The 14,864-nt window shown below is 40.1% G+C and overlaps 1 protein-coding gene across 1 annotated transcript in view; it reads right to left on the bottom strand.

The window, feature by feature from the left end:
- NYAP2 (neuronal tyrosine-phosphorylated phosphoinositide-3-kinase adaptor 2) overlaps window positions 1-14,864 on the bottom strand; it is a 271,888-nt gene that overhangs the window by 84,602 nt on the left and 172,422 nt on the right. The window contains 2 exon segments of the mRNA XM_027514895.1: window positions 2,460-2,480; window positions 13,280-13,287. Coding sequence (XP_027370696.1) covers window positions 2,460-2,480; window positions 13,280-13,287 — 29 coding nt within the window.

Raw genomic sequence — 14,864 nt, 5'->3', positions numbered from 1 at the left:
GTTGAAGCTGAAACTCCAATACTTTGGCCACCTGATGCAAAGACCTGACTCATTTGAAAAGACCCTGATGCTAGGAAAGATTGAGGGCAGGAGGAGAAGGGGAGGACAGAGGATGAGATGGTTGGATGGCATCACCGACTCGATGGACATGAGTTTGGATGGACTCCGTGAGTTAGTGATGGATAGGGAGGCCTGGTGTGCTGTGGTTCATGGGGTTGCAAAGAGTCGGACACAACTGAGTGACTGAACTGAACTGAATATCCAAAATATTATGCCAGTATTTCATGTTAGAAACCAGCAAGGTGGGGACTTCCCTGCTGGTGGCAGTGGATAGGAATGCACCTGCCAATGCAGGAGACATGGGTTCCAGCCCTGGTCCGGGAAGATTCCACATGCCTTGAAGCAACCAAGACTTTGTGCCACAACTCCTGAAGTCTGATGCCTAAATTAGCCCATTCTCCACAGCAAAGAGGCCACCGACATGCGAAGCTCACACACCGCAGCAGAAGGTAGTCCCCACTCACCACAGCTAGAGCAAGCCTGAGCACAGCAACCAAAACCTAGTACAACCGAAATAAATGAATGAAAAAAAAAAAAGAAAGAAACCAGCAAGGTGGAATACTGGTTTCCTACACTGCTATGGTCTGAATGTTTGTGTCCCTTTACTCCCCACCCAACAAATTCACAAAACAGAATCTTAACATTTCATGTTATGGTGTTAGAAGATGGGCCTTGGGAGTAATTAGTTTATGAGTGTGGCACCCTCGTGAAGGGGATTAAAGATCATAGTAAAGTGACCCCACAGAGCTCACTGGCCTCTTTTGCTATGTGAGTGTGCTTAATAGGTCAGCAGTATGCAGCCTGGAACCTGATCATGCACTTACAGTCTCTAGAACCGTGAAAACTAGTTTCTGTTGTTCATAGGTTTACGATATTTTGTTATAGTAGCCTACAGAGAGACATGTACCAACACTTTTGAGCTTGGCTACTATTAAAAAGCAGAGACTTTACTTTGTCATTAAAGGTCCATCTAGTCAAGGCTCTGTGTTTTCCAGTAGTCATGTATGAGTGTGAAAGTTGGACTATAAAGAAAACTGAGCAGCAAAGAATTGATGGTTTTGAACTGTGGTGTTGGATAAGACTCAGAGTCCCTTGTACAGCAAGGAGATCCAACCAGTCCATCCTAAAGGAGATCAGTCCTGGGTATTCATTGGAAGGACTGATGTTGAAGCTGAAACTCCAATACTTTGGCCACCTGATGAGAAGAGCCGACTCATTTGAAAAGACCCTGATGCTAGGAAAGATTGAGGGCAGGAGGAGAAGGGGAGGACAAAGGATGAGATGGTTGGATGGCATCACCAACTCAATGGACATGAGTTTGGGTAAACACGGAAGTTGGTGATGGACAGGGAGGCCTGGCATGCTGCAGTTCATGGGGTAGCAAAGAGTCAAACACGACTGAGCAACTGAACTGAACTGAACTGAACTTTGACATCTTGGTTATTAGACCTTTAATGATGGATTTTCTGAGTTTATGGATTAAAGGGCAGTACTTTACCAGGGTTAGCTTCCTAGGTGGCACTAGTGGTAAAGAACCCATCCGCCAATGCAGGAGATGTAAGAGACTCGGGTTCGATCCCTGGGTTAGGAAGATCCCCTGGAGGAGGGCATGGCAACCCACTCCAGTATTCTTGCTTGGAGAATCCCATGGACAGAGGAGCCTGGTGGACTATAGTCCTTAGAGTCATAAAAAGTTGGACATGACTGAAGAGACTCAGCACACATGTACACACTTTAATAGGGAAATTCATCACAGTAACATCATTGCATTGGAATTTGTTCAGAGAGCCAGCCAGCATTCCTAAGGAGACATAACCTTCTATTTATAATAAAAGTGAAAGTGAAAGTCATTCGGTCATGTCCGACGCTGCCATCTATGGACTGTAGCCCACCATGCTCCTCTGTCCATGGAATTCTCCAGGCAAGAATACTGGAGTGGGTTGCTGTTTCCTCTGTTTATAATATTTATCACAAATATCCAGTTTGATATTTCCATTACCTATTGTAATAGTCCTAAATAAAATCTGTTTTTACCATTTACTGTCCAGTTCTGTTTTCTATTTGATATCCTTGAACTATACACAGCTGGCTTCTTCCTGTGTGTGCATGCTAAATGGCTTCAGACATGTTCAACTCTTTGCAATCCTATGGACTGTGGCCCTCCAGGCTCCTCTGTCCATGGGATTCTCTAGGCAAGAATACTGGAGTGGGTTTGCCATGCCCTCCTCCAGGAGATTTTCCTGACCTAGGAATTGAACCCACATTTCATGCCTCCTGCATTGACAGGCAAATTCTTTATCATTAGCACCATCCGGGAAGCCCAGCTTCTTCCTAGCACTCAGCAAAAAAGTCACTTCTTCAGAGAAGTCTTCTATAACCATCCAATCAGTACTTATCACACTGGATATTTCTCTTGTTTGCTTCTCAGTTATTTTATTCCGTAAGCATAATGATTTAAAATTTTCAGTTCTCTTTCTCATATATTCCTTTGGGTATTTATCATTCTTTCCTCCACTTTTAATCTTTTTTTTTTTTAATAAAAGTTGACCTCCTTAGAGATTTTAAGCATACTTAACCTTAAAGACTAGTTTTATTAAAAAAAAAAAAAGAACCTGAACATAACTCTGTGCCTATATTACTACAGGTTCCCCAAACCAAAATCTTTCTTGGTTTTATCTGTGCTACATATTACTTCCACCCAGTGTTCAACCAAATGATACTTAGGAAGTCCAAGTCATAGAAAGTAACACATATATTTAAAACTTAATTTGGCTGAGTTATTAAACCACTTGTTATAGCTCTTTATCCTTTTGCCTAAATATTTTAGCAATCTTTACAAGTTCACGGTAGCTATCAGTTGCAGCATTACTACCTGTGGAGTAAGGAAGTAAGCAAATAAGTTAATGTCCTGAGTCTTGAGCAAAAAAAAGAAAAATGTGACAACAAAAAATGAGCCATGGAAAATGCATGATGCTGAAGATCCAACAGAAGCTCAGTTAATTTAGATTCAACCCAGGAGGATACTGTGTTAAAGAAAAGTAAGATGGGAGAAAAATCCGATTAACAGAACATTTTCCCCTGTCCCTTGGGCAGCCAACTTTGTAGAAGCCGATTCCCTGCAGTTCCATAGATACAGTCTACTAGGATTATCCTTTGTAAATCTGTCCTGGTTGAGATATAAAGATAGAAATGTTTGTGATCTTTTAAAGTATCTGAGATCACAGAGGAAGCAGCATGAAATTACAGAACCATAAAACATTTCATTCAATTTCACTGAAGTTGTTGTGTTGATGTGTGCTAACATCTGTAATGAAAGTATAGGAATAATATAAAGAAGGATAAGGAGAAAGGGGAGGAAGAGGAGGAAGAGGCTACCATGTATCAGATGTATTTTTTTGGTAATAGGCAATGTGCTTTTGGGAGACAAGTTTATTTAATCCCCACAGCATCACTAGGAGGTAATGCTATTATAAAACCCATTTTATGGGCACTGAAATTACATTATAGAGAAAATAAATTACTTGACCAAGTGGTAGAAACTTGCTTTGAACCTAGTGATCTGACTCTAGGTGCCATACTGTCAAATAATAATTTGCCTTTATATATGATGATGCATTTTTTTTACAAATATATAGTTAAGGAGTTTTAAACAATTTTTAAAAAACATTAATAATACTCTTTCATGAGACAGATTAGCCTAAACTACAAATCCAATTTAGTACTTGTGTAACCTTGGGAAAGTCAACTGTAAATTCTTTAAGCCTCATTGAACTCAACTGTTAAGTGACTATAATGATGTTTGTTTGCAGGATGTTGTGAGAGTTTAAAAAGACACTATACTGAAGTGTTTAGCGTACTGCCCGGGCCACAGGAAGGGCTTAAAAAGTAAAGCCGATATCATTATCCATTATTTTCAGTATTCATAAAAAATGTCTCTATGTTGGAAGATATGTAATGAGACTGTATGCTTTCATGCATACTTCACATTTATTTAGCACTGAGCTATAAAAATTAACGGCACCAATGCCAGCAAGCCTACCAGTTCTGGGAAATTGTAAAATGAATGATTGCCTAAATAAATATAGATTTTATGTTCATTGAACTATGAGATCAATATTTCAGTTTCCTTCAGTATTTATATCTTATGTATAGCCACATAATAGAAGTGAATTTATTTGAGAAGATGTAATCTTTCCTTTAGAGATATATAGTCTTTGGAATTTTTTGGATATTATCATTTCAGTGTTGGCACTCTTAGTTTCTTTCAAGCTTAACAGCTTAATTTTTTTTTAAAAATATGATTTTTCTTGAGTGGGTTTTAATTTAAAAATGCAATTAAAAATCAAAACAAAAGAAAATGTGGATGGAAGTCACAGCATACATGAAGCAATGCAGAAAATTCAACAGATTAATACTTTTTAGTCAAACTCTCCTTTTTCCAAACCACAGAGATACTCTCTAGGTTCTGCAAAATGACATTGGGAATAGCTTTTTGTGCTTCAAATTTAAGAAGAGTGTGGACTAGATTCTAAAAAAGAAAAAGAATATTTCCAAAAGATGAAGTGGCTCATCTCAAGAACATCTTATTGCTTTATGCTCTATGCATTTAATGAGCATGTAGATTGCTTAATATTTATGTAATTAAGTTTGGGATATTATAGGTACTTCTTTATTCCTGTACAGGCTTCCCTGGTGGCTCGGCTGGTAGAGAATCCTCCTGCAATGCGGGAGACCTGGGTTTGATCCCTGGGTTGGGACGATCCTCTGGAGAAGGGAAAGGCTACCCACTCCAGTATTCTGGCCTGGAGAATTCCATGGACTGTATAGTCCATGGGATCACAAAGAGTCGGACACGACTGAGTGACTTTCACTTATCCCTGTGTAGTCTACTCTCCATTTTTGCAGATGAGGATTGGAAAAGTGAAATGATTTCTTTTTGTTTGTGCACAACATTTATTTGATCCTGATGATTCTATAATTCTTCTTTAGCAAGCCCTTTGAATAAGGTCCATATTTATCTTTCTAGAAATTCAAATGAGGAAAATGGTTCCACTGGGGACTCAGTGGCATGACCCAGGCCACATGCTCATTGACCAGGAGGAACAGATACTGGTCTATTTTGGTTCTGAATTCTTAAGGATCACTGAAAACACAGCACAAAGTGAAGCAGCATTGGTCAATGGGCGAATGTAAGCCTTGACTTTTGGACCTGAGGCCTCAGATCAGTTTTGCCTCTTATTTCTCCTTTAATTTGGCAGTTCTGTTTAACCCACAGTAACTTCAGAGCTGGGGCTCCATAGGCAGGCCAATAGTGGGCCATGGGAAGTAACATTGCAGAGGAGACCACAGTCTTTCTCACCTTGAATGAATTCATGGGCTACATGTGAATCTAGCCTTTTATTGTTCAAACAGTATGACGACTGTGGATTCAGTTTTAGATTTTGATTCGCTTTTTTTCTTTACAATAAAGTCATCAAGTTGATATGAATTCTGAACCTACAATGTGAGAAAAAAAAAAAGAGAGACATGATGGTTTGCCCAGTCTGTATTTCTTAGATTACAGTCCTCAGATTTTTCCATGAGAGTCTTTCCTATATTCAAGTCACAACTTAGACATCTAACTTAAACATCAGCTTGTAATTTTAATCTACAAATTAAACTTCAACTCATAGTTGTTTTGCACAATAATAATGGGAATCTAAAGAAATGCTCTTAGTCTAAAAGTGTACTTTCAAACTCAAAATTGAATTTCTATGTGTGTGCATACACATGTATATATATATATATATATATATATATATATATAAGTGTATGTAGCATATTATCATAAATACATTTACGAGTCTATCTATTCCGTATACACCCAGAAATGCCCTGCTTTGTGATAATGAAAATGCCTGATCAGATCCTTTACATATACAGTTGTAACTATAATAATCAATTAGCTCTGACTATGCCATGAGCCCGTTCCCCAACCCCTGCTCAAAATCTGGCAATGACTCCTCATAATCTTTGTAATAAATAAGATCTTCCACCATGTGGCTCAAATCTCTTGCTCCAACCACATCTTGCAGTGCCCATCCCTTTGAGAGCTTGCTTCAGCCAGAGGCTTCTCTTTCAGTGATTCAGATCAGGAAAATGAGTCTCCATCAAGGACTTCCTAGAATCAGAAGGCCCTTCCCAGCACCCTGCCCCACCTCACCACCCCTTACTTCAAATCTTAGTTTTATTTTCACTCAGGGACCTCTTTCCAGGAAATTCAATCTAAAAATAACCTCCCCTGGAACTCTTCTCTTTTTTGTGTCCTCATTTCTAGGTACATGCCTATTTGTATTACCTAATTGATTGCTTCATATCTTCCTTCTCCCCTAGGTAGGAAAATTATGTTTGCCTTCTTCACCTCGGAAGCCCCAGATCCAAGCACAAAGCACAGTGCAAGTTTTAGAACAAAATTAAATTTTTTGCAAAGTTACAAAGAGATGGATGTAAAATTTCATAGTGCTCATAGAGATGCAGACGTAGAGAATGTCCTTGTGAATGCAGCGTGCGGAGGAGAGGGTGGGATAAACTGAGAGAGTAGAATTGACATATACACACTAGCATGTGTGAAACTGGAAGCTGCTGTGTAACACAGGACCTCAGCTTGGTGCTCTGTAACGACCCAGAGGGGTGAGACGGGGGATGGGTGGGAGGCCCAAGAAGGATGGGATACGTTTATACTTATGGCTGATTCACAACATTACACAGCAGAAACCAATACAACATTGCAAAGCAATTATCCTCCAATTAAAAATAAATAAAAAAAAATAATCTAGGCTTTACCCTCACCCTCTCCCAACTCCTAAGAAAAAGATGCTACTCTCCCCACCCCAGGCTATTATGTCCATTTCACTTTACTTTTTCTTGTATGTCCTTGTAACTTTATACATAGAAATCTTTAATTAAAGAACAAAAAACTATTTTATATTTATTTCACTTCAAAAATATTTTGCAATGAAGTAGATAAATGGGTAGACCTTGTTTCATCATGAGATATCCGTGATCCATGTAGAAAGAACTAATCATAGTATGCCGCCCGTGTGTGCTCAGTCGTGTCTGACTCTGCGATTCCATAGACTGTAGCCCACCAGGCTCCTCTGTCTATGGGATTCTCCAGCCAAGAATACTGGAGTGGGTTGCCATTTCCTATTCAAGGGGATCTTCTCGACCCAGAGATCGAACCCACATATCTTGCGTCTCCTGCATTGGCAGGTGGATTATTTACCACTGAGCCACCTGGGAAGCCAATCATAGTATGAGAACCAGCAAAAACTGTTACAATTAAAACAGGAGAAGCGATGTGGTGCACGTTTATCCAAACTAAGATTGTGGTTTAGGTAGAGATAAGACCATTATACAGGAGCTCGGTGCTGGGGACGTGCAAGTGGGGAGATCAAATGAGGAGAAGTCGATCTTAACAGGAACAAGGTTTGGGGTCATGTCCTGGGTCACTCAGCAGGTACAAGCTATATAGAACACACACACAGGGTAGTTGAGAACAGTGCCGCCTCTTCCATTTCCTGGACTCTGAACGTTCTCAAGTAAATTTGCTCCTATGATGCTTTTCAAATAGCACAAAGACCCAAAGAGGGAAGACAAACTGTTCCCAGCCAATAGGAATGTCGGTGTTACCTTGGAGATGAGGATCCTTTGCAATCAAACCCATGTCCCAAAAACCTCTGACAATCACCCTAAAGCACACAGCACTTAGACCAGAGCATAAGACCTTTCCAGTGGTGTATGTTGGCAAGCTACTTGAAACAATAACTGAAATTCCCGAGTCACAGAGATAATTGAGATATTGGACACATATGGCAAATGCCCTTAGAATGAGCAGGAAGCCACATGCCCTGGATTTCTCAGATTGTTCTCTGTATTTCTGTGAACAGATTCAAAGAATCATTTTCCTCCTTTATGTATCATTTGTCACCCACCCACACAAAGCCATAGCAGAAACTGTTCTTTCCCCCAGTGAATGTACCATTTAAAGGGGAAACAAAAACACATATAATTTCTAAGTATTTACCAGCAAGTGAGACTCACAACTGACAAAAGAAGTAGCAAAAGCACCCGTAATCCAAACTGCTGTGCCCACTCTTTCCTGCCCCACCCCGTCTTCCAGGTCTTGCAGATTTCTAGTGAGCTTTTCCTAACATTCTAATCTTTTCACTATGGTCCAGTTAGGCCCAGAACATTTCAAAAGCAGGAAGCCAGACATTAATTATTCCTTTTGCAGTATTATGTTCACTGCCATGAATGTGGTAAAAGCCTGTTCCAGACAGAGAGCTGAATAAAAAGAAACAGATGAAAAAATGGGGTCCCCACTCCTTTGGGGGTGGGTGAGCAGATGACTTAATATTTAATTTCTAAATATGTTTCCAAGGTGGCTCAGTGGTAAAGAATCTGCCTTCCAATGCAGGAAATGCAAGAGACACTGGTTCAATAGATCCTTGTGTCCAGAAGATCCCCTGGAGTAGGAAATAGCAACTCACTGCAGTATTCTTGCCTGGAGAATTCCATGGACAGAGGAGCCTGGCGTACTACAGTCCATGGGGTCACAGAGTCAGACATGACTGAGCACACGGCACAGTAACTTAATGCGTGCAACAGTAAAATGATATGTGAAGGCTACTAAATGAAAAATATTGTTTTATTAAAAATAAACTGATCTCTATATTGCAGCTGTAAGGGTGAATTATTCCCTGGTGGTTATTCCCAGTGGCTCAGCAGTGAAGAATCCACCTTCCAGTGCAGGAGATGCAGGTTTGATACCTGGGTCAGGAAGATCCCCTGGAGAAGGAAATGGCAACCCACTTCAGTATTCTTGTCTGGAAAATTCCGTGGGCAGAGGACCCTGGTGGTTTGCAGTCCATGGGGTTACAGCACAGTCGGACACAACTTAGGGGATAAACAACAACCACAAGGTGAGCTCTTACTGAGCTCTAATGCCAACTCCCTCACCCACAATAGCCCTATCATAATAAACCACAATTGCCTCTATGACTGCAAGAAAAAGATGTAAATGTTCATAGTTCTCATTCATTCTAAACACTTGTTACTAATTTCAATTCAAAGATATTTGGCAATGAAGTAGATAAGCGGGTGACCTTGTCTCATCATCAGACATCTTATCTGTGACCCATGTAGAGGAACTAATAGTATGAAGAGCAGCAAAAAAGTCACGATTAGAACAGGACAAGAGATGTGGTCCAAGTTTATCCAAACTAAGAGGTAGTTTAGGAGGAGGTAAGACAAAGGTCCATATAGTTAAGGCTATGATCTTCCCAGTAGTCATGCATGGTTGTGAGAGCTGGACTGTAAAGAAGACAGAATGTCAAAGAAGTGATGCCTTTGAACTGTGGTGCTGGAGAATACTCCTGAAAGTCCCTTGGACAGCAAGAAGATCAAACCAGTCAATCTTAAGGGAGATCAACCCTGAATATTCACTGGAAGGACTGATGCTGAAGCTCCAGTATTTTGGTCATCTGATGCGCACAGACGACTCATTGATGCTGGGAAAGACTGAGGGCAGAAGAAGAGGGCGTCAGAGGATGAGACAGCTGGACGGCATCGCTGATGCAATCAACAAGAACTTGGGCAAACTCTGTGAGATGGTGAGGGACAGGGAGGCCTGGTGTGCGCAGTCCAGGGGGTCGCAAAGAGCTGGACACGAATGGGTGACTGAACAACAACAACAATAAAGACAACTACAAAGCAGCTCAGGGCCAGGGGTGTGCAAGCAGGGAGATCACTCACCCTGGAATGTTCCCTCAGTGAGAGCCCTGCCTGCCTTCATCTTACATACCCGGTGTCTAGCCAGGGCTCTGGGGTGAAGCAGAAGTTTTAAGCTATTTGTTGAACAAGTGGCTGTAATGATTCAAAATTGGAGATGCTGTGTAGTTCTCACTGTATCTCATAATGCCATACATTACCCAAAATATTTGTCTACCTCCCCAACTTCTTTTCCTACCTGTGTCCTTCTTGCTCACCCTGCTCCTGCCACACTGACCTCCTTCCTCTTCCTAATTGCCAAGCATCTTCTGATCTTAGGACTTTTGTACTTGTTCTTCCTTCTATCTGTGATGGTCTTCCTCCAGATATCTGCAAGGCTTGTTCCATCATTTAATTTTAATTCTGCTCAAAAGGTTTTATCTGTCCTTCTTTTTAATTAGTTGATTATATAATTTCACTGGAATAATATTCTTTGTTGGAACATAGTTGATTTACAAAGTTATGTTTGTTTTGTTCTGTACAGCAAAGTGAATCAATTACATATATATATATATATATATATGTATATATGTATGTATATGTGCTATGCTCAGTCACTCATATGACTGAGCGACTCTTTGCAACCCCATGGACTGTAGTCCACCAGGCTCCTCTGCCCATGGAATTTTCCAGGCAAGAACATTGGAGAGGGTTCCCATTATATATGTGTGTGCACAACACTCTTTTTCAGATTCTAATCCCATTTAGATCATTACAGAGTATGAAATTGAGTTCCCTGTGCCATAGAGTATGTTCTTATTAGTTATCTATTTTATATATCTGAAATAGTCATCCCCTTGCCTCTTCACCCCCCTCACCACTGCTCACTTTATATCTTCATAGTACTTATCATTAACTTCCATTATATTATATATTTATATCTACTTGGAATAAGTAGAATTGTCTACCTCCTCTAAAACATATACCTACAAATGTTTGTAGGCATGGCTGTATCCTCTAGGCCTGTAGAAGTGCTTGTCATCTGTCAGTTGCACAAGAAATATATACTGAATTGATAAAGTCATGAGAAGCAACAAAAAACAGTTTGGGGAAGATACTTCCTTTGTAATCTGCATCTTTGCCATGTAAAACTTCAGCAGAAAATCTGTTCACAGAAGCTAAGCTGAAAGGAGTAGCTAGTTCTAAAATACTAAAAGAAGAAGAAGAAGAAAGGATGTATATGTATGACTGAGTCCCTTCACTGTTCACCTGAAATGAACACAACATTGTTAACTGACTATATCCCAATGCAAAATAAAACGTTTTTTAAAAGAAAGTATTTTCTCTGACATACATCACAGCAGGATCCTCTATGACCCACCTCCCAGAATATTGGAAATAAAAGCAAAAATAAACAAATGGGACCTAATTAACCTTAAAAGCTTCTGCATATAAAAGGAAACTATTAGCAAGGTGAAAAGACAGCCTTCAGAATGGGAGAAAATAATATCAAATGAAGCAACTGACAAACAACTAATCTCAAAAATATACAAGCAACTCCTACAGCTCAACTCCAGAAAAATAAACGACCCAATCAAAAAATGGGCCAAAGAACTAAATAGACATTTCTCCAAAGAAGACATACAGATGGCTAACAAACACATGAAAAGATGCTCAATATCACTCATTATCAGGGAAATGCAAATCAAAACCACTATGAGGTACCATTTCACACCAGTCAGAATGGCTGCGATCCAAAAGTCTACAAATAATAAATGCTGGAGAGGGTGTGGAGAAAAGGGAACCCTCTTACACTGTTGGTGGGAATGCAAACTAGTACAGCCACTATGGAGAACAGTGTGGAGATTCCTTAAAAAACTGGAAATAGAACTGCCTTATGATCCAGCAATCCCACTGCTGGGCATACACACTGAGGAAACCAGAAGGGAAAGAGACACGTATACCCCAATGTTCATCGCAGCACTGTTTATAATAGCCAGGACATGGAAGCAACCTAGATGTCCATCAGCAGATGAATGGATAAGAAAGCTGTGGTACATATACACAATGGAGTATTACTCAGCCATTAAAAAGAATACATTTGAATCAGTTCTAATGAGGTGGATGAAACTGGAGCCTATTATACAGAGTGAAGTAAGCCAGAAGGAAAAACATAAATACAGTATACTAACACATATATATGGAATTTAGAAAGATGGTAACAATAACCCGGTGTACGAGACAGCAAAAGAGACACTGATGTATAGAACAGTCTTATGGACTCTGTGGGAGAGGGAGAGGGTGGGAAGATTTGGGAGAATGACATTGAAACATGTAAAATATCATGTAAGAAACGAGTTGCCAGTCCAGGTTCGATGCACGATACTGGATGCTTGGGGCTAGTGCACTGGGATGACCCAGAGGGATGGTATGGGGAGGGAGGAGGGAGGAGGGTTCAGGATGGGGAACACATGTATACCTGTGGCGGATTCATTTTGATATTTGGCAAAACTAATACAATTATGTAAAGTTTAAAAATAAAATAAAATTTAAAAAAATTAAAAAAAATAAAAAAAGAAAGAGGAGATATATGTTAACATACAGCTGATTCACTTTGCTGTACAGCAGTTATTAACTAACAACATTGTAAAGCAACTATATGCCAATAAAAATTAATTTAAAAAAGAAAAAAATAAATAAAAGAAAGTATTTTAGAAGGAATCAAGCAAAAAGCAACATGGATAATCATCATTTTTCCTGGCCCTTTCTCACAAAATCCCCTATAGTTTTGGACAGTTGAGTTACACATGGAAAATTCTATACACGTCACAAATCTCCTGCCAGTGCCTGCTTGCAAGAGAATTTCTGCTCCAATTGAACAATTATACCCTCTAAAAATATGCCCAATCATCTGGCTGTGAATGTAATATTTTATTGGGAGGAAATATACCACTTAATTACCCAGATCCCAGACAAATTTTGCTATGATTATGGCCTTTTGAAAGGAACCATGCAGTTTTGTGAGTAATTTAGCATCCTGTATCAAATGCCTTGGGAAGTGCATTTGCTGGAAGATTGTTCTTGTAGGTATGGATTCCAAGGAAATATCCAGTCACATATGAAAAGATACATACAAGAATATGCATATATCATGGTGTTATTTCTGTCAAAATAAGTTAGAAACAACATCAGTTCAGTTCAGTTCAGTTGCTCAGTCGTGTCCAACTCTTTGCGACCCCATGAATCGCAGCATGCCAGGCCTCCCTGTCCATCACCAACTCCCGGAGTTCACTGAGACTCACGTCCATCGAGTCAGTGATGCCATCCAGCCATCTCATCCTCTGTCGTCCCCTTCTCCTCTTGCCCCCAATCTCTCCCAGCATCAGAGTCTTTTCCAATGAGTCAACTCTTCGCATGAGGTGGCCAAAGTACTGGAGTTTCAGCTTCAGCATCATTCCTTCCAAAGAACACCCAGGGCTGATCTCCTTTAGAATGGACTGGTTGGATCTCCTTGCAGTCTAAGGGACTCTCGAGAGTCTTCTCCAACACCACAGTTCAAAAGCATCAATTCTTCGGCGCTCAGCCTTCTTCACAGTCCAACTCTCACATCCATACATGACCACAGGAAAAACCATAGCCTTGACTAGACGAACCTTTGTTGGCAAAGTAATGTCTCTGCTTTTCAATATGCTATCTAGGTTGGTCATAACTTTCCTTCCAAGGAGTAAGAGTCTTTTAATTTCATGGCTGCGGTCACCCTCTGCAGTGATTTTGGAGCCCAGAAAAATAAAATCTGACACTGTTTCCACTGTTTCCCCATCTATTTCCCATGAAGTGATGGGACCGGATGCCATCATCTTCATTTTCTGAATGTTGAGCTTTAAGCCAACTTTTTCACTCTCCTCTTTCACTTTCATCAAGAGGCTTTTTAGCTCCTCTTCACTTTCTGCCATAAGGGTGGTGTCATCTGCATATCTGAGATTATTGATATTTCTCCCAGCAATCTTGATTCCAGCTTGTGTTTCTTCCAGTCCAGCGTGTCTCATGATGTACTCTGTATATAAGTTAAATAAACAGGGTGACAATATACAGCCTTGATGTACTCCTTTTCCTATTTGGAACCAGTCTGTTGTTCCATGTCCAGTTCTAACTGTTGCTTCCTGACCTGCATACAAATTTCTCAAGAGGCAGATCAGGTGGTCTGGTATTCCCATCTCTTTCAGAATTTTCCACAGTTTATTTATCTACGTCAAATCAAGTTTCACTTTTAAAATAATTGTAATATTATAAAAATGGTGAGGATGTTTTTTTAAGTGTACAGTTTCAATTTATATCAAGCTTTACAACAGGGCAACATCTTCCTCAAGGAGACAAACATTAGTTTGGGGGGCAGGAGGAAAATATCTTACTCTTTTCACATATAAAGAATGAATAGACATATCACACATCGTCAGATATACAGTGTTATCAGTGGTATTAAAATATCATGGGAGGGCAGACAGTGAGGAAGAATATACCTAGAAGACTCCTTGTGATCATGTGTGCTAAGTCACTTCAGTTGTGTCTGACTCTGTGTGACCCCATGAACTGTAGCCACCAGGCTCCTCTGTCCATGGGATTCTCCAGGCAAGAATAATGCAGTGGGTTCCCATGTCCTCCTCCGAGGGTTCTTCCCGATCCAGGGACTGAACTGCATCTCATGTATCCTGCATTGGCAGCAAGGAACTGCATCTCACGTATCCTGCATTGCTGCACTAGCAGCAAGACTCCTTATAGAGATAGTAATGAGAAAAAGCTTGAGGAATTTCACTTCATTCCAACCCCCAATTTTTAATCGTATGTTTATGTATCTTTTCAGAAATATTTAAATTTCTTCCATTATTTTGCACACAGTTATTCCTCATCACTTCCAGTATGCATGAGTTTAAATCCAGTCTCAGTCACTGAGGAGAGGGCCCTCCATCAATTCATGAGGAGTTTCCGAAAAGAAGTAAAGGAATGAGGTTACTAGATCACTAATGGCAAAAAGCTTCGACTTAGGAGAGAGTTAACTC

The sequence above is a fragment of the Bos indicus x Bos taurus genome, chromosome 2 (genome assembly GCF_003369695.1).
Source record: "Bos indicus x Bos taurus breed Angus x Brahman F1 hybrid chromosome 2, Bos_hybrid_MaternalHap_v2.0, whole genome shotgun sequence".
In the NCBI taxonomy this organism is placed as follows: Eukaryota; Metazoa; Chordata; class Mammalia; order Artiodactyla; family Bovidae; genus Bos; species Bos indicus x Bos taurus.
This window is presented reverse-complemented; position numbering and strand designations above follow the sequence as displayed.